General features: G+C 39.4%; 2 protein-coding genes and 1 long non-coding RNA gene across 8 annotated transcripts in view; 2 read left to right on the top strand and 1 right to left on the bottom strand.

The window, feature by feature from the left end:
- The window catches only part of FAM114A2 (family with sequence similarity 114 member A2), a 28,232-nt gene extending 27,993 nt beyond the window's left edge, over positions 1-239 (bottom strand). The window contains exon 1 of one of the 4 annotated variants that reach the window (XM_036312224.1): positions 115-239. The gene's annotated coding sequence lies outside the window, so the exon portion shown is untranslated. Of the gene's footprint in view, positions 1-93 lie in introns of all 4 variants that reach the window. The other 3 variants (XM_036312223.1, XM_036312222.1, XM_036312220.1) reach the window with 3 other exon arrangements.
- Positions 102-18,373, top strand: MFAP3 (microfibril associated protein 3). 3 transcript variants are annotated; one of them, XM_036312226.1, is made up of 4 exons: positions 190-246; positions 10,945-11,012; positions 11,211-11,676; positions 14,991-18,373. In XM_036312226.1, exons 3-4 carry the CDS (start codon positions 11,379-11,381, stop codon positions 15,779-15,781), a joined length of 1,089 nt encoding a protein of 362 aa, XP_036168119.1. In that variant the 5' UTR covers positions 190-246; positions 10,945-11,012; positions 11,211-11,378; the 3' UTR covers positions 15,782-18,373. The 3 variants fall into 3 exon arrangements, with proteins under 3 accessions (XP_036168118.1, XP_036168119.1, XP_036168120.1); XM_036312225.1 differs by lacking the exon at positions 10,945-11,012 and having other exon boundaries at positions 102-246; XM_036312227.1 differs by lacking the exons at positions 190-246; positions 10,945-11,012 and adding an exon at positions 8,264-8,301.
- Positions 11,777-14,983, top strand: LOC118657741. Its single transcript, XR_004968106.1, has 3 exons — positions 11,777-12,568; positions 13,877-14,001; positions 14,618-14,983. It is a non-coding gene; the product is annotated as an uncharacterized LOC118657741 (long non-coding RNA).
- Positions 18,374-18,808: the final 435 nt, after the last annotated feature.

Raw genomic sequence — 18,808 nt, 5'->3', positions numbered from 1 at the left:
CCCCCCCCCGCCCCCCGACCCCAGGGACAAGGGCCGCGCGGTCCGGCTCCCGGACCCCGCACCCGACCAGCCTCCTCCCGGGAAGCCCCGTACCCGGCCGGCTGCCACCCTCACCGGCGCCACAGATGCCGACGAGCCGCTCCTACCAACCCGGAAGTACTCCTTCAGCCCGGAGGCAGCCTCGCCTTCCCGAGAACACTTCCGGGTCAAGCCGTTCCAGCCGGAACAGGGCTCGGTGCAGCTCGGGTGAGTGAGGTCTCGGTGGGGGTCGCTGCGGGGAGGAGTAGGGGGGCGCTGCTGGGGTAACCTAGGCTTGGGTTCGAGCCTGAGGGTTGGCGTAGACTGTATCCGCCGGGTTTGTTTTGAAGGCGTGGCCTGAGCTGCAGGAGTTCGGCCGTCGTACGTTTGCTGAACGACAACAACACACCAGGCACTGCCCGGGCGCTAGGGACAGACACACCCACCCTCAAGCAGTTGACATTTAAGTGTGGAAGCCGAACAGGAAACGGGAGGGGGCATTGAGGGACTGGGTGATAAAAGGTTTCAGAAGGACAGATTGGTAGTTACAGAATAGTCATGGGGATGTGAAGTTAGGGAACATAGTAATATTGTAATAACTATGTGTGGTGGCAGGTGGTACTGGAAATTTGGGGGGCAGGGGACAGCACACTTTGTAAAGTGTGTGATTGTCTAATCACTACGCTGTACACCTGAAACGAATACAAAATAACAGCAAATGTAAACTAATTGGAAAAGGTTTTTAAATAAAAATTCAAAAATCACACCTCTTTAAGTAGGTAGTGAGTGCTTTCAAGAAAATTGAGCAGGACAACGTGACGGAAAGGAGTGAGGAATAAGCCTTATAAAGATCTGGAGAAGAAAGAGCAAGTGCAAAGGCCTTCTGGTGGGAGCAAACCTCGAAAGGTCCAGAAAAGGGGGGGCGGGGGGAGGAGGCCACTGTGACTGAAGCAGAAAAGAGGAAGATGCTGCCAGAGATTAAACAGGCCAAATCTTGTAGGACAAGCATTTTGACTTTTATTTGGAAAGCAATGGAAAACAATTGAAGGTTTCTATGTAAAGAAATGAAATGCTCAAATTTCTTACTTTAAGTTTACAACTGACCTCTCATCAGAAAGATGCATCTCCCAGCAGTGTGAATGCATGAAACCCAGAGGACAGCAGAAAGAAAGGCATTAGAGACAGCCTCATTGTACAGCCGTGAAAAACTAGTCCCAGCTGGTGAAGGGACTTGGCCTTTTCAGAACCCAAGTCTTTCACTCCATTTAATGCCTTAAGAATCATGATTGATATGTATATATATGTATATATGTGTATATATATGTATATGTATATATGTGTATATATATGTATATGTGTATATATATGTGTGTGTGTATATATATATATATATATATATATTCACTTCCTAAAACCCTTTAGATAGTTTCCTTTGCTTTTCATGATGGTTCTCTAAATTTAAGTGCATCAGTATCTTGTAGGAGCTTGTTAAAAATTCCTATTAAAAAAACAAACAAACCCCTGTATAAGTGTAAAATAGGTTATTTCCTCTGATTTTTCTGTTGTACTGGAAAATGCATAGAATTTGGGATTTAACTATGGAATCTCAGTAAGCTCCTTAACTGTGTTGTAAACTTTAAAACGCTATTGGTAGTAAATATAGCAAAAAGGTGTCAGACTGTTTGGTCTTGGGCTCCCTTTATACTTTTAAAACTTACTGAGAACGTCAAAGAGTTTTTGTTTGTGTGGGTTATAGCTAGCAATATCTACCATTTTTTTATATCAAAACAACTTTCAAAAAAGTTATTTAAAATTACAAACTCGTATGTTAATTTAAATAGCATTTCTATGAAAAATATTTTCCAAAATATTTGAAAAGAATGGCATTGTTTCACATTTCTACAAGTCTTTTTAATATCTGGCTTAATAGAAGACAGCTAGATTCTCACATCTCCTGTATTCATTGTCTTATGATTATCACTAATCGTGTAGCCTCTGAAAAATTGTACCATATTATGTGAGAATGAAAGTGAAAAAGGCAAATAATGTCCTAGTATTATTATGAAAATTATTTTGAAAAATCATGTTTAAAAAGTCTTAGGGACAACCCCCTAAGACTTTGCAGGTTTCTGTACCACACTTTGAAAATCACCAAATTATAATTTTGTTATGACAATCAAAAGAAATATGAACTTGATTTGAAAGTCATTAAAATGCTGATGCTCAGGCCTCACCTTTATAGATGTTAAATTAGTAAGTCTGAGTGGAGCTAAAACATCTGCATCTTTAACAAACACTACAGATTAACTTTATGTAAGTGGTCCAAGAATTTCAGTTGGAGAAAAACAGTTATAGGTCCAATTCTAGGGTGTTCTGCCCACTAAAATTTTTTTAAAAGCAACACCTGTGTATTCATTTCTTCAAGTCTCTCCATTAGCAGTTTTCAGAGCCTGAGACTGAAAAGTCAGTGAGAAATTTGTAGCAAGTACCTTTCTGACTAGCAAGTTGATGAGTGTCTAAATTCAAAATGTTGAATCCAATACTATGCCAATGACTGAGGTTCTTAACTGTCATCTGTAAGCTTACAGTTTTCTGGACAGACAACTGAAAGAAGGAAAGTGATAAGTCTTAGGATCAGGTACTGTATTCTAGTGAGCTAGGGGACTGACACCGAAAAAAATCCATCTAAAATTAAGAGAGTAGAAGTGAGAGTTTAGGTTAAAAGACTTCTTGAATAAGGTAAAATTTTAGCTGGCTATTGTAAGGAGGGTCAGATTTCCACAAGAAGATATTGGTGTGGAGGGGCAGGAAGTTTCAAACAAACAAAACAACTGGAACCAGAACTTTAGACAAGTTATTTGGCAATGACAGAGAGTAAAACAAGTGTAGTTAAGGCTAAGCCATGACAGGAAAGCTGGGGAGATTTTAGGACTTAAGCAAATAAAGGAATGATAATGATAACCTCTAGGTAAAGAAACTAAGACCACTAGAAATCATAGCTAATTAGTGACAGATGTAACTGAAGACATGCCTTGACTTCTACATCTATTTATTCTTTTGGCAAGCAATTACTGCACATGCAGGCACTGCTGGATTCTGTCTAGCTACCTCTGTTCTGCCACCTGACTATTTCTGGAGAATTATGGATGCTACACTAGAATTTGAAGCTTATCTCATGGGTAATCGGAAATCACCAATGGATTTTGAGATTGCCTTGACTTTTTTAGTTTTGTATTTAGGACCAATTCTGAGAGGAACAGTGTTTGAGGTATCAAATGGGTATAGTTGGTATAATGCGTTATCCAGGTAAGGTAAAAGGACTATGACCTAAGGTTAGGGACACAGGTCTTAATTGAAAACACCTAGGAGGTGGAATAATAATAACAATAGCATGTATTTGTAATGTACCCACATTAGTTCACCTCATAGGGTAGCTCACAATTACCCTGTGAGGTGGTTACTGTTGATAACCTGATTCAATAGATGTGAAAATTAAGGCCTCTCAAACACACAGCTTCGTCCAGGGGTAGCATCAGGCACCCTTAACTCCAGGGCTCCTAACCACCAAGCTATGATGATCCTGTAACTTTGATCTTGCAAAACTGGAAGAATTGTATTGTTTAGCTATCATTCAAGCTATGTATATGTTGAACAGGTAGATCTGTGGGTGAGAGTGAGGAGTTCTGTTTTAGTTATGCTGAGTTTGAGATACTGAAGTGGGAGGTGGGGGTGGGGGGGCTCAGACTGTAGAGGAAAAGAAATGAATAAGGAGATCATAAATCAAATTTATTACATCAGTGTTTTTTCCATTTGCATCCAGTAACTTCAGCCGGTGCTTGTGGCAAAAAGGGTAAGAGTCTTAAGTTTAACAAATAATCCTGGGTCTAAAACAAAGCTCCAATAAATGCAGAAGGTATTTCTCAGTGTGCCAGAAAATATGTTGAAGTTTGAGCTGAGTGCCCAAATGCCAGTTAGGAGGTATGTGATGGCTCCAAGATACTCTTGGGAGCATAGGGGCTTTTTTTTCAGAAAATGTCCCTCAAAATGGTGATTTCTTTTTGAGAAAGATTATTATTATAATGCTTCACTATAAGCAAAACCGCTTTATGTTTGTTCTTTGCAAAGGATAGAGGAGTGCTGACAATATGCTAACAAAATTGGATCTTCATTTGCTTTTTCTCCTCTTTGCCAATTCAGAATGCCACTTTGACCATCTGTGTGCCAAGGTTAGGGACTTCTTTATTTTTCAAGTGTAACAGTGTGGGCAGAGAAGAGTGAGTGAGCTGTAAATACAGCCTAGAACACATTTCATTATGGAGAAAGAAGCATTAATATCCCAGTGTATTTGGAGCAAAAGCCAATACCATCTGGGCATCAGTGTTTTCCTCCCTTTGAGTTATCTCAGAACTACTTCTGCAAACAGCAGTTTCCTCAGCCAACTTAATATTGAGCCACGAGAACGGAAATCAGCCACATTACTTCTTTATTTACTTCTGTTGAGAACTGGAACCGAATGCAAATATTTCATAGAAGTTGGCAAGAACAGCAACAAGGCAATCTGTTAGGGATGACAGTTTAGGCACTTTTCTTTCTTTTTTTTTTTTTAATGCTATAATCAATATTCAGAATGGTTCTGTAGGGTAAAATCATCTGCATTTCTGATTATTCATGAGCTTAGAAAAACTTACATTTTACTACACCTAAAACATGAAAAATGCATTGGAATAAACTTGAGTATTACACTTTTCTGTTTTTCTTATTCATGCTGAAGCAAGGTAGTAAAAATCTTCATGCACATGCATAACTTATCCCTTTTTAACTTTTTACAGGAAGATGGCACTCTGATTTTCCTTTTTGAACTCTTTCTTCTTACCTGCAAATGTTAGCTGCTGCATTGAGAATAGCAGGCATGATATTATGGGAAGTCCCAAACTTACAAGTGAATTGTATTTCTAAAGTTCATTAAGTTCTTTCTTGTTTGCATTCATAGCACAATTATACTTCAGTACATCTCACTGTGTGTGTGTGTGTGTTTTCAGTTGTTTCTGTCTCCAGGCTAGTTTGTAAATTCCTGAGGGCCTGGGACAATATCAGCCGTGGGCAAACTACGGCCCTTGCGGCCCGTTTGAAATGAATAAAACTATTGAAAAAAAAGACCGTACCCTTTTATGTAATGATGTTTACTTTGAATTTATATTAGTTCACACAAACACTCCATCCATGCTTTTGTTCCGGCCCTCCAGTCCAGTTTAAGAACCCATTGTGGCCCTCGAGTCAAAAAGTTTGCCCACCCCTGGACAATATCCTAGTTCAACTGAGCATCCCTTGCAGCCCCTGATTTAGCTAAGCTGTTTTAAAATCAATCCAGAATGAGTAGAATGGTTTTAGTCAATGTTGTTTTTGTTCCAAGTAGCAGAAACCAATTCACACTGACTTAAGTAAAAGGAAACTTAATTTGAAGAGATAAGTCCTGATTCCAAGGTTGATTTGTTCCCTTACTCTCTTGTCTGCTTCTGTTACCTTGAACATATACCTTTGTCAGTGTTTTCTCCCTCAACTGCTTAATAGCCTCTTATCTCCAAATGAGTTGTGTCTCTAGTAGCTCATACTAGGAGTCCTTTGTGTTCAGGATGCCTAAGGTATGAGGATGAAGTACCCAGAATGAGCCTGTCTTTATTGACTAGACTATAAGGATATTGTGCAACCTATTGTTACTCTCCTGGCATAAATTAGTGTACCAGGTTATTTCTGCCACCTTTAACCTAAGAGCAGTTTAAGGGTGTTCATAGTATTTTATAGATCCTGTCTTATAGGTTTCTCTAAATTTCTAGTAGGGGCAATTGGCTATGTCCATACAGAACAGGGAACCTGAAGCCTTGACTGCATGGGCCATCTGTGTACATGCCAGTGTCTAAGGAGGAGATGGGGTGCAGATCCATAATGAGGACTTCCTGGAGCTATAGCACAGTTTAGTCACTCTTGCTGAACTTAATCTTTTTTCTCCTTTCTAGCTATTTCTCCATTTTCTTTTCTTGTTTGCACATTCAGTCTATATTTTTGTGGTTTTAATTTTGAATAAAGTTGAATAAAGATGCTTGTTTTTTAGGGGAGAGATAAACAGTCTTATTGGAACCAGGAAGTAGAACTCTGTCAGCAGCCAGAACAGTGGGTGTGAGTCTCTTTCTCTTCCTCTCTGCCACCTCTCTTTCCCTTCTCCATCCCTATTGTCCTTTCTCTCTGCTTCTCTTTGTATGTGGTCCAAACCTAGCTGCCTTAGCCCCCTATACTCCTTCTCTTCCTCAAATAGCCCTAACCCACGATGTCTCAATTCTAAGAACAGATTCTAATTAGATTAGTCAGCCAATGGGTTGGCTTCCTCCTAGGCATGAGAGGGCAGGATTCAAGAAAGGGAAACAACATAGGCTAGGTAGATTACAGCAAAGGTTCTCTAACACAAACTCAGGACACATAAAAACAATGTTAGCATATTACGGTTGGAGTCTAAGGTTAGTTTGCAATGCCTGTTTGATCCATATTTTTGCGAAGTACTTATTTTCAGTGAAGAAAAGAAAAATGTGAAATTTAAAATTAAAATTACATATGGAATTCTAGAATCCCCCTCCCCCAAGATTTTTAAATGGTTGGTGGTATTCTGAGTAAAAATGTCTTATTTATCTTAGCTAATGGTTTTGCTATAAGGTGTAGATTTTAGCACAGTATCTGAAAAGACTATCAACAGTAATTACTCAGTGATTACTATTGCCAGACTCTCACATGCAGACCTCACAATAGTCCTATGAGAATACATACTATTATTTTCCCTATTTTAAAGATAAGGGGACTGAGGCAGAGAGAGGTTAAGTCATTAACAAAAGTTACAAGGCTAGTTAAAATTAGAGGCAGGATTAGAATCCAGGAAATCTGGCTCCAGAGTCTGTACTTTGAACTTCTCTGCTACCCTGCCTTTATCAGAGGCCTGCAATGATGATATTTCAGGGTAATCGTAATTCAAATGGAATGTGAGTGATAGTTGTCTCGTATTGGAAGTGTTCAGTCTGGAGCACAATTAGGCAGGGCTGTTGTAGAGGAAATAAGGATGTATATTAGTGGCCCATGGACCCTCTGCCTCAAAATCACTCAGGAGCTAATTTAAAAACATAAGTTCCAAGGTCTGAACCCAGGGGTTCTTATTCTGGGTTGAGACCCAATAATCTATATTTTTAACAAGTTCTCTAGATGATTGTGATATTCAAACTGGTTTGGAAACTCTGGACTTGGTAATCTTTTATTTCCACCATCATCTTCTAAAACAAGATAGTAAATGAAGACTTTGGGTTGGTTCAAGGAACACCTTTAGGCATTATGCCTTTAAGTTTTTTCAAGATTGTTAGCATTGTCTTTGCGTGTCAGAGAATATAATAAGTGCTAGTAAATGCATGTCAGTTTAAATATTTATGATCTCTGTTACATAACATTCTTTAATTTACAAAGATCCATCACATACTTCATCAAATTTAAACTAATCTCCATCACTAAATAGTTATTGAGCATGTACTAGTTATGAAGTATGGCAATAAAAAATATAGTGTCTCTGCTTACGGTGTTCATAGGTGAGATGGGGTAGACTGCCTAGCAGTACGGAGCAGCATGTGCTAGAGCCAGGTGAGCAGTATAGTGGTGAGGGTTACAGGGGTCCAGGAAGAGCCATCCTGTATCCGGGTATACACTGGATCCATGTGGGAGGAAGAGCCAGGCTTTGAGAGTAGGCTCAGGGAGGCTGCATGAAGAAGGGACTCCACAGCAGTAACAGCCAGGACACCGCCTGCCCCACCCCTCTCCTGGGGGGACTGTTCATCACCCAGAAGCTCCTGCATCTCAAGAGCTAGGAGAGAGCCCATTTCTTCCACTCCCGGTGTCTTCTACCCTAGCTGCCTTGATTTGGGGAGTACATACCATCCCTGCAGATGATCTACCTTACTCTTGAGACTCTCAGTTCTGTGGCCTTTTCGTCTCGAACAAGTTATCTTCTTCACTCACTTCAGCCTCACATTCCAGTTCCCAAAGTCCACCTCCAACTTTGCTGTTGGCCCAGACTGCTCCCCTCTAGAATCAGGAATCCAACCCAGCGCTCTTATTCCTGAACACCGCCTAACCAGTGATCCATCTGCTTTTTCCCTGTCCCTGCCCCTTTACCTAGAACACTTCTCTTCCATTCTCGAATTCTGTTTATCCCTCAGGACCTGTTGCACATCTCACTTTCTCAGCGAGGCTTTCTGCAATGAGGTTAGTTTCCCGTGTTGCCTGCTCCTGTAGCACCCTATACTTTCCCTTGGGCAGCATTTGGTATATTTTGTGTGTGTTTAGTCAGTGTCTGTGTCCTCTAGCAGACTGAGCTCCGTGAAGGCAGAGACCATGTCTATAGTATAGTAGGTACTTCTGAAATACATGAGAAATGTATACCTCTAGTCTAAATAGGTTCTAAACTCAGTGGTGGGCAGGGTGGGGAGGAAGGAAATGGCAGCATAAGAAATGCGGTGGTATTAGAATAAAGTGGAGTTATGGGGGTTATTTGTTTTGTTTGTTTTTGTGTTTGTTTTCCCTACAAAGAGAGCAGGCCTCTAGCTCAGAGACTTCAGCAGATGGCAGTATCTCCGAAAGTTAATAACATTGCCTTGTTTTTATTGTGTTTATGTGTACAGTTACTTTTATCCACAGATGTGATACAGACTTTTCTTCTAAAATAAATGTGTGGAAGTAAAATAATGAATTGATTTAAAGAAAAAACATAAATAATAACTTGGTACACGGATATAGCATAAAAATTATGGCAGTAGAAGGAATGCATGAAATTTGGAAAATGCCGGCTTGGATGAAGCCACAGGAACACCTCATCAAAGTCGTGGGGGACACCTGCACCCAAGTGCTCTGTTTCCTCTAGTGTCATTTTAGTTGGGTTTGGGGAGGAAATGAAAATAAGCACGTGTGTTCCATCTGTTATAACAAAGTCTGAATTTTTTTGTTTTATTCTAAATAGTGTGTTCTTAAATTTGAAAGATACAGAAAATTATTTTCATTATTCAACCATTCTTTCAAGGGCTAATGAAAATTAAATGACATTTACAGTGTGTCATAATTCAGACTTTGAGGAGTTTAATGGCAAAATACAATGATCCATTTCTTTTTATGTTATACTAGAAGCCCGATGCATGAAATTTGTGCAAAAGCAGGCTTTCCTTCCCCCGGCTGCCAGCACCAGCTTCTCTCTGGCACCTGGGACCCAGGCTTCCCTCTGGCAGCCGGCAGACACCTGGAACCCGGGCTTCCCTCTGACTGCTGGCAGGCATCTGGGACCCACCCGGGGTTGCCTTGCATCCCTGACTTTGTCCAAAAGGTGGCCCGGAAGGAGATCTGGTCTAATTAGCATATTATGTCTTTATTATTATAGACTAGAGGCCCGGCCCACAAAATTCGTGCGTGGGTACAGTCCTTAGGCCTGGCCTGTGATCAGGGCCATCTTTCCCAGCTGCCTGCAGCCAGACCCGCCCTCTGCCGCCGCCCACCTCCAGTTCCCCATTCACCATTGGGTGATCAGTGCCTGACAGCCGGGGGAAAGGAACGAGAGATCGGCTGTTCCTGCCCGCTTGCTGGCCCGGCCCCTGCCGTGGCTGGCCATCAGGCAATCGGAGCCTGCCAGCTGGGGAAAGGGACCAAGAGGTAGTCAGTGCGCCTAATAGTGACTGGTCCAGCGGTCATTCTAGTCATTCTGCCGTTAATGGTCAATTTGCATACTACCTTTTATTATATAGGCTAGAGGCCTGGTGCACAGATGGGGAGCCAGCTAGCCTGCCCTGAAGGGGACCCTGGATCGGGGTGGGGGATCCCCATTGGAGGTCAGGGTCGGCTGGGGCAAGGGGCCGTGGGGTTTGCAGGCTGGCCACGCCCCTGATCGGGGTGGGGATCCCCGCTGGGGGGGCGGGGCCGGCCTGGGCTAGGGGCCGTGGGCGGTTTGCAAGCCGGCCACACCCCCGGCTTTATCAGGAAGGACATCCAGAAGGATGTCCGGAAGATGTCCAGTCTAATTAGCATATTGCCCTTTTATTAGTATAGATGATCAAGAAGCCATCATGAAAGTGTAAAGTGGGAGGAAATGTCATTTCCAAAACTAATTATTTGGGGCTTTTGTAAAAAATAAAGGTAGGGGTTTCATCTCATATTTTATAGAAGTAAGAGTTGAAATTTTTCTTTGGGAGTCAATGATTTAAAAGAGGAATCACGTTACCAGGACAATGATCATAATCACACACACTCTTAGACTGGGATACCATTTTGCTTATTATTTGTGATATTATACTTTCCTTTCAAATTTGTTTGGTAAGCTTTCCCTGTAGCTTATATTTGCATTTCTACCAACTAGTCATTTAAAATGTCAATTTCTCCCTTCGCTAATTTTACAGACTTTGAGCTAGAAATTTGGTATGCTTACAAACTGTTAAATGTGTACTATATTTTGTCTCTTGATATTGAAGAAACTATTAAAGGAAATTATTTTGTCTAACATTCTTGCCCAAGGGTGCTATAGCCTCCCAAGTCAGTATATGTATATTTATGTATATACAGTAGTACAATTTTCTTTCTAATATTAAAAGAACTATCTCAACTGTCTCTGCATTATTTATATATATCTATGTACTTGAACTACTCAAATTTTGAGCACCATGGTTATGATTATGATATACCAGTTGATTTACATTATTGATAGAACAATAGATGGTAATGGTACAGTTTGGAAAGAAAGACTATTAAGCTAAATATTTTAGCCTTCAGTGGCTCACTGTTGCATAGAATTTGTCAGAGTGAAATAGAACCATAGCATTTCACAACTAGGAGGGTTCTTAAAAATTGTCTTATTTTATCCCTTATTTGCAGATAAGAAAACAAGCCCAGCTACTTACCAAGGTCGGACAGCTAGTTGGTAGCAAAACTAGGACCAGAATGTAGGTCTGCCATTTCCCAATTTGGTGCTCTTTCTACCATCCCTACGTGAGATTTTTAGGTGGTGGTGTCTCTATTGCATTCCCTGATGTTGGCACCAGTTATTCTAATCCATTTTTCATCTATTCATTTATAGAATATAGAGTTTCACCCCACTATGCATCTTTGTTGTTTAAACTTTATATCTGGTTTTCTTTTAGGTTGGTCTTCACTCACATGTTTAACCTTGAAGACTTCAAAATACATTTGGATCTACTACTTTTCTGGAAAACTCCAATACCAAGCAATAAATTACCCACTGTACTCTCGTTATAGTATAGAAACTTTTCAGTTCTCCAAATCTAAATAAGATTGTCTCCCCTTTTCCCATGAAGCCACATTATTGTTTATTCACTTTAGTAGTGAGTGTTACTGTACCGGCTGCTTTTGTTTTGGAAGATGGAGACTTCAACCAAATGGACCCACATAATGGAGCAAATCATAGTTCTTTCAATGTGTCATTTCCCCCAAGCTTGGAACTCTCAGCAGGCTCCCACTCAGGTGATAATGTTATCATAGCCAAAGAGGGAGCTAGTGTTTCAATCGAGTGTCTTCTCACAGTCAACCACTATGAAGATATCCATTGGTACAACTCAAAAGGACAGCATCTGGATGACAGAGGCAGAGGTAACTATGCCAGGGTATAATTAATCAAGGTTACTCATTTCCTGTTACTTCTTTCTTCTTGGTTTTATAGCATATTCAACAAGAAATCTCAAAGGTAAGGTGAATAGTTAAAACTTTTGAAAGGCCTGGAATATTATACCTATCAGAAAAAATAAATTAATTATAATTACCTAACCAGAAGAAGAAAAAATAAGGAATAGTTATAAATTTAAAAGGTGTTCATATAATGACTGTGAGCTCATTTCTTGCCTCTTGGTGAGTTGATTCCTTTTTTTGTTGAAGGTCAGCTTCATCAGGGCTGCTGCATACAGCTGTTCAGGCTATGCACTGCACAGGTCCAGGGAGACCATTCTAGACTGTAGTGTGATAGTAGAGTTTGGTGGCCCTGTGTGAATTTAGCAAGAAGAATTTTGACTGGACTTAAGTAAATTTGTCATAAATTTTTTTAAAAATTTGCTCAGAAATGAGTTACTAAAAGTGTTAGCGGAAATTCAAGGTTGTTGGTTTTGAATGATGATACATATGTGCATAAAACTTTAAGTGCCTCTGATAATTACAAGGGCATTGAGAAGGAGCTCTGTACACCCTCCTAGTTCATTTTTTTCTATTCTATACACTTAATTTACTTGAAAACAGGAAAATTTCTCTTATAATTTTTGTATCTCCATCTTAAAAATCACACAAATAATGTGACCAAGCTCTACCTTTTGACAGGTTTTTATTTGATTTTGCTGTCTGTAGACCTGTAAACACATCTTAATCAGAATACTGTTTTCTGAACTAGTGTTCTGTTAGGAAGATGTTTTTGAGGACCACATGGGTTAAAGCACCTCAAAAAGAAATCACCATGAAAAATCATTGGGATAAAGGTTAAATCCAGGATCCTCAGAAGGTACACTTTTGGAAAAGCCCCCTTATCTTTCTTGCTAGAAAGATGGTCTAATCCCTTGGACTATAAAGGATATTTGGTTATTCACATTAGAGTAGAAAACAGAAGTAGACAGTGATGTTTCCTTCTAAAGTATATGCTAAACATTTTAACCATCTACAAACTGAGTAACTGGCCACTAAGGAATTGAAGTGTTTGAATTATTAGGAAGAAGAGTGTATTTTTAACTAGCTTCTTAAGAATATAGGCCTGTTAATCAGAATCTCTAGGGTGGTGCCCAGAATGTATATATTGAACATGACTCGGGGTTCCACATTTGTACTCACTGGCCTAGACTCACTTCTTTTGGTCTGTTGGATCCTGACCAAATGCATCTGAGATTTGCATTATTCAATTAATGTGATTTGTACTGACTGACGGCATAAACAAAGCTTAGGTTAAGTTGAGACCAGCCAATTGAAATGCAGTTTTATTTTCCTATTTTGCCTTTACTTTAAAAACCATTAAACTAACATCTATCATTGATACTTTCAACAACAGCTCTAGAAAATTGTATTAAATTTTATGACTCTCAAGTGAGAGGAGTTTAAAGAGCATGCCAGTCTAGTATAAGGTTCATAAATCTTGAGCTATTATCAGCAAATGAGCTGGAGAGTTTAGATTGTGGTCAAAGCACAGTAGTTGATTATTGGAGTCTATGTAGTTCATCAGACCTTGGATTCCTGGATTAGCCTTTTCTTTTCTTTTTTTCTTTTTTTTCCTTTTTTTTTTTTATATTTTATTGATTTTTTTTACAGAGAGGAAGGGAGAGAGATAGAGAGTTAGAAACATCGATGAGAGAGAAACATCGATCAGCTGCCTCCTGCACATCCCCCACTGGGGACATGCCCGCAACCCAGGCACATGCCCCCGACCGGAATCGAACTTGGGACCCTTCAGTCCGCAGGCCGACGCTCTATCCACTGAGCCAAACCGGTTTCAGCGATTAGCCTTTTCATAGCCCAAGTTTATAAGACAAAAGCTTGAGGAATAATGACTATATTTATAGCTACATACTTTCCTCCTCTTTTTACATTGGTGAAATGATGACTCTTAAATATAACTGTAGAATTTAGATAAATTTTGATGGTAAAAAACATGGGCACAATCCAAAGTGCTTATTAATTGATGTGCCTCTAAAATAATCCAGAACCATAGAATCTCAGGGATTAAAGAGATCGTGAAGATTAGGATTCGGTTGAGGCTTAAGCAGTCATCCAGCCTCCTCTGGGACACCATCTGTAGTCATTGAGACTCACACCTACATTCCAGGTTAGGCCCTTGATCTCATCTTTGAATGACTGTCACAATTAAAGTACACAGAGTACGCTGAGAATTTACTGCAAATGTGAGAATTGTGCAGGCAGAGCCAAGTTATTAAAGGACATTGAATCAAGGTGGGTGGTCAGTGTGCTTTGCTTTTCTGTATATGTGTTTGCTAAATGAAGACACCTTCATATATGGAAGAGAAGTGACATGTTTTAGGTGAAAAACAGAAGCTCAGGCATCTTAAAGGCAACTTTATTCTTTGCAAACTGCTCATTTACCCTGACTTCTGAGACATATCTTTTGGCTTGTGCTTCAGTTACTCTTGCCAGAAAGTCAAGATATAATTAACACATCTTTTCTAACAAAAACAAATTCACATGTGGAAGGCATGCCACATTAGCCAGTTAGTAATTGAACAAATTCATTAAATTGTCTCTTGTTATATAAGCTCATTATCGAAAATAAGCAGTTAAATAAAAAGAAGAAAATCAAAATTATTCATAGCCCATCACCCAGAAATGACCATTGTTTTATATTTCTGAGGCATATTCTTATAGTGTATGAAAATGTATAGGTAGAAATTGTGATGTAGATATACATACAGGCACACCTCATTTCATTGTACTTTGCTTTATTGTGCTTCACATATGTTGCTTTTTTTTTTATTTTTCTTTTTTTTTACAAATTAAAGGTAAGACCACCAGCAAAATAATTAGGTTTTATTCCAATACTCGCTTTATTTAGGTGGTCTGGAACGGAACCTGCAATATCTCCAAGGTATACCTGCATACATAGAAACATTTTTTTAAGATTAATCATTAAGTATTATATAGACCTGTCTCCCTGAAAGGCTTATGACGTTTAGCAGTGAAAAGGTAGCTATGATAATCTTTACTATCTGGAAGGAAGACCTTGATTCCCTTTTAAGTTCTAGGCTATTTAAATTCTGACCCTGGATGTAACAGTCTGCCCTTTCTTATTGATTTGAACAAATAGCAGAACCTAATAGATGAGTTAAAATATTCTCATGAAGAAAAGGAATATTGATAATCCAGTTGGCATATTTAGTGGTAATATTCTTTATGCTGTAATGCTTTTATTTCTGTTGGGTTATTAGGTGGAAAATGGTTGGTTTCTGATAACTTCCTGAATATCACCAACGTAGCCTTTGATGACCGTGGGCTCTATACATGTTTCGTCACGTCTCCAATTCGTGCCTCCTACTCTGTCACCCTGCGTGTTATCTTCACCTCGGGAGACATGAGTGTCTACTACATGATTGTTTGTCTGATTGCCTTTACGATCACTCTCATCTTGAATGTCACACGGCTCTGCATGATGAGCAGCCATCTGCGTAAGACCGAAAAGGCTATCAATGAATTCTTCAGAACCGAAGGGGCCGAGAAACTTCAGAAGGCCTTTGAGATTGCAAAACGCATCCCCATCATCACCTCGGCTAAAACTCTGGAGCTCGCCAAAGTCACACAATTTAAGACCATGGAGTTTGCTCGTTACATAGAAGAACTGGCACGAAGCGTCCCTCTTCCACCCCTTATTCTAAACTGCAGGGCATTTGTTGAAGAGATGTTTGAGGCTGTGCGAATGGATGACCCTGATGACTTGGGAGAAAGAATTAAAGAGAGACCTGCCTTGAACGCTCAAGGTGCCATCTATGTCATTAACCCAGAGATGGGACGGAGTAATTCACCAGGAGGAGATTCAGATGATGGTTCTCTGAATGAACCAGGCCAGGAAATAGCAGTTCAGGTTTCTGTTCACCTTCAGTCAGAAACCAAAAGTATTGGTACAGATTCTCAAGACAGCAGTCATTTCAGCCCACCTGATGATATGGGATCTGCAGAGGCCAACTGTAACTACAAAGATGGGCCATATGAAAACCAGCTGTGAGCTCCCAGTTCCTACAAAAACTGCTCTTGGAATAGGGAACCTGTTTCATGCAGGACATAACATTTTTACCTAGAGATGACTGGGGTTTTCCCCTTGTTCAAATTAAGCACATCAGAACATACAGTATTGCCAAAATCTTTGTAAAAATGCAGCATTTTTCCTATCTGATATTTCTCAGTCATTTTCCTCAATCTTGAGTAGCTGATAGACATTCCGATTTAAAGGAACCTGAGAGGTAAAAGTGATGGGGAAAGTACCACCCTAAGAGTTCCATGGCTTCTCTTCTGGTCACAGTTCTTCCAGTGGTTAGGGCTGACATATATCTTGAGGCCTCAGTTTTCCTACCAATAAGATGAGGGATTTGCATTAAATAATGTGTTTCTAGCATTATCACTTTAATCCACTGAAATCTTTAGCACATCTCTAAATAAGCCTGTCTCTGGACTTTTAGTCCCTTTTTGTGGAAAGGACCAACTTGAGACTTTATTCTGTAGTTTAGATTTCTACACCAGTGCCATAGTGCATAAAAGGTATGGGTGTTTTTTTGGACATTTTGCCTTGTGGAGTATGCAATTGCATGTGCTAGGTTGAATCTTTTCAGTGTAGCTCAGGCCTGTATTGTTACACAGATATCAGGGAGCTAACTGCTCCTTAGTAAACTACTTTCCATGAGTAAATTGGTCCTTTGGGGGGATATATCACGTCTTTTTAACTTACTGAGGTGTCATTGAGCTGGCAGTGATTTCTCAAAAGTGAGCGATTTGTTTCTAAGGAATACCGTCTTCAGTGCTTTTAGAATAAGAAACAGTGTCAAATCATCTGTCTATGGTAAATCATGGATTTTGACACTTCTGTTAAGAGAATTTCTCAGGCTTTCCCTTTTTAAAAGTACTGCACTCGACAAGAGGGTTCTGTGTTTGGGATCCCATTCCCAGGGGAAACCCAGAGCTGGATTCCTCTTCAAATCTCTGTCAACCTTCCTGCCCTCTGTGGTCTTAAATATGGTGCTAGCAGTCGCATGCCTGCCTCCTTATCTTGTTTGTTTTGTTTATATTTTATTGTTGTTGAGGTTTTTATTTTTGTATACTTCAGATAAAGAATTGAGCTAGGGCTGCTTTTGTGGCCTCTCTGGGATGTACTAACCTGAAATGAGATTAGATAATGGTGTGTGATGTATTTTACTATATTAAATATATTAAATATATTAAATACATATGCATATATTGATAGATGTATATACACATACATACAAATAATCAAGACATACAGAAGAATAAAAATTATGGGTGATGCCACCTGATTCAACTGTGTAATAAACACTTAAGACACTATTTCTTGTCTGGCTGAGATCTGATATAATGGATTGTAAATACTCTTTAGAATAATTTACTTGCTATAGGAAGCTTCGTGTCACATAATTTTAAGAACTTGGCAGTGGAGCTCCATTTGGTACTTCACGTTTCTTCATTTGGCTTCTGATTATTGAAGCATTATTGAACTAGTGGGTCCTGAGGGAAATGTTCAGAGGAGGTTTTATCTGGATTTTAATTTAAGGTATCAAATGGAGAAAGGTAGGAAATCCCAAGTGTGACCAGATAGAATTCATGCCTCCCTTTGTCCGGGCTTATCGGAAATAATACCTCTGCTCTGGAGGGCACGAATGAATCCATGCGCAGTTGTATCAGATGGCTTTAGGGATGAATATGATAATACAGCCTCTTCTGTCTCTCTGACTGTTTCCATGGAAACCTTCAGAGCCAAACAAAGGCTACCAGTCATTTAGCCAAAGCTTGCCTTGGCTTATCGACCTGTATTTCTTTAAGGAGATTGCTTTCATACATTTGGCTATGAGAACAAGGCTCTGGAACATACCCTAGATTATAGAGCACTTTTCCCTTCCCAGAATTTTTCTCTTGAAAAATTAAAACTTTTCAAAATCCCTTGTTTGAGATCTGTCCCCTGAACATTTCTCATATCTTCAGATAGTACCCCAATTCTGTCCCAAAGTAGCATCTCTGGGGGCATTTCTTAGAATGTAGCTTGTCACATTAAAGAGAATGAATTTACCCCTGATGTTCCCATAATGGACATGGTATTTGGAGCCCTAAGATAGCTATTTAATGATCGAGGCCATGGAAAACAGGGCTTCGTAAAAATACAGAAAATATTGAAAAAAACTATAAGTTTAGACAATACTATAAAATAATTAAGTCCAGCTATTCCAGTGTATCCTGGATATTATTTTAGAAGCATAATGATGACTTAAGTTGGTGGCCAAAGTAACTAGTTTACTTTGAATATTCCAGGTGTCATTGATAAGAAATTAAATTAGGTCAAAATTTAATCAGAGTTGATATTTTTAAAGCTAGTTTTCAAGAGGAAGGAAATCACACTAATATTTTCTGTATCTAATGAAAAGACTCCATATATAATTAATAGTCTCATGTTATCTTGTAAAATCTTTAACCTTTTGAACTTAAACTATACTCTAAAAGTCTTTTGATAATAACTGGTGTAATTATCCTTTTGCCTCATTGGATTTTATAGTTGGTGAAAATGCCTATACTCAATAAAATGTATTTGAAATATTAATCTCATTTATAAATTTTGTCTTATATATAAGGAACTTTATTGTCTTTATGAAATAGTGGCTTTGTGAAATAAATTCTCTAAAAATAGACATATAAGCATTTTTATAGATTTTTTTTTACCAGCTGAAACCAGACAGGCATCTTTTGAGCTGATGAGCTGTGTCTATCATGATAGGTTAATTCTTAAGTCAGGCCCAGGGAGCAACTGTATTTCCTACCAACTACCTTGATATAAACATCTTGGGAATTGCTGACCTGGAATGGTTGTGAGAAGGCCCCTGGCTTCTTGGCTTCACTTATCATGTATTTTAAAGTCAAAACACACTGCTTTCCCTTCAGTCCTCCAACCTCCGTGAAGCCCTTGGTATAGTACTCTCCACGCCCTGCATATAGTCTCACCCTAGATCAGACTTTGTCTCCTGTGTCCCAGCGTGGC

The sequence above is a fragment of the Myotis myotis genome, unplaced genomic scaffold (genome assembly GCF_014108235.1).
Source record: "Myotis myotis isolate mMyoMyo1 unplaced genomic scaffold, mMyoMyo1.p scaffold_m19_p_6, whole genome shotgun sequence".
Classification (NCBI taxonomy): Eukaryota; Metazoa; Chordata; class Mammalia; order Chiroptera; family Vespertilionidae; genus Myotis; species Myotis myotis.
The sequence above is the reverse complement of the archived record's forward strand: the minus strand, read 5'-3'. Positions and strand labels throughout refer to the sequence as shown.

Coding starts and splice junctions, on each gene's coding strand:
- MFAP3 (XM_036312225.1), top strand. CDS start 11,379: ATGAAGCCACATTATTGTTTATTCACTTTAGTAGTGAGTGTTACTGTA. Junction 11,677..14,990: donor TCTGGATGACAGAGGCAGAG/GTAACTATGCCA, acceptor TTGGGTTATTAG/GTGGAAAATGGTTGGTTTCT.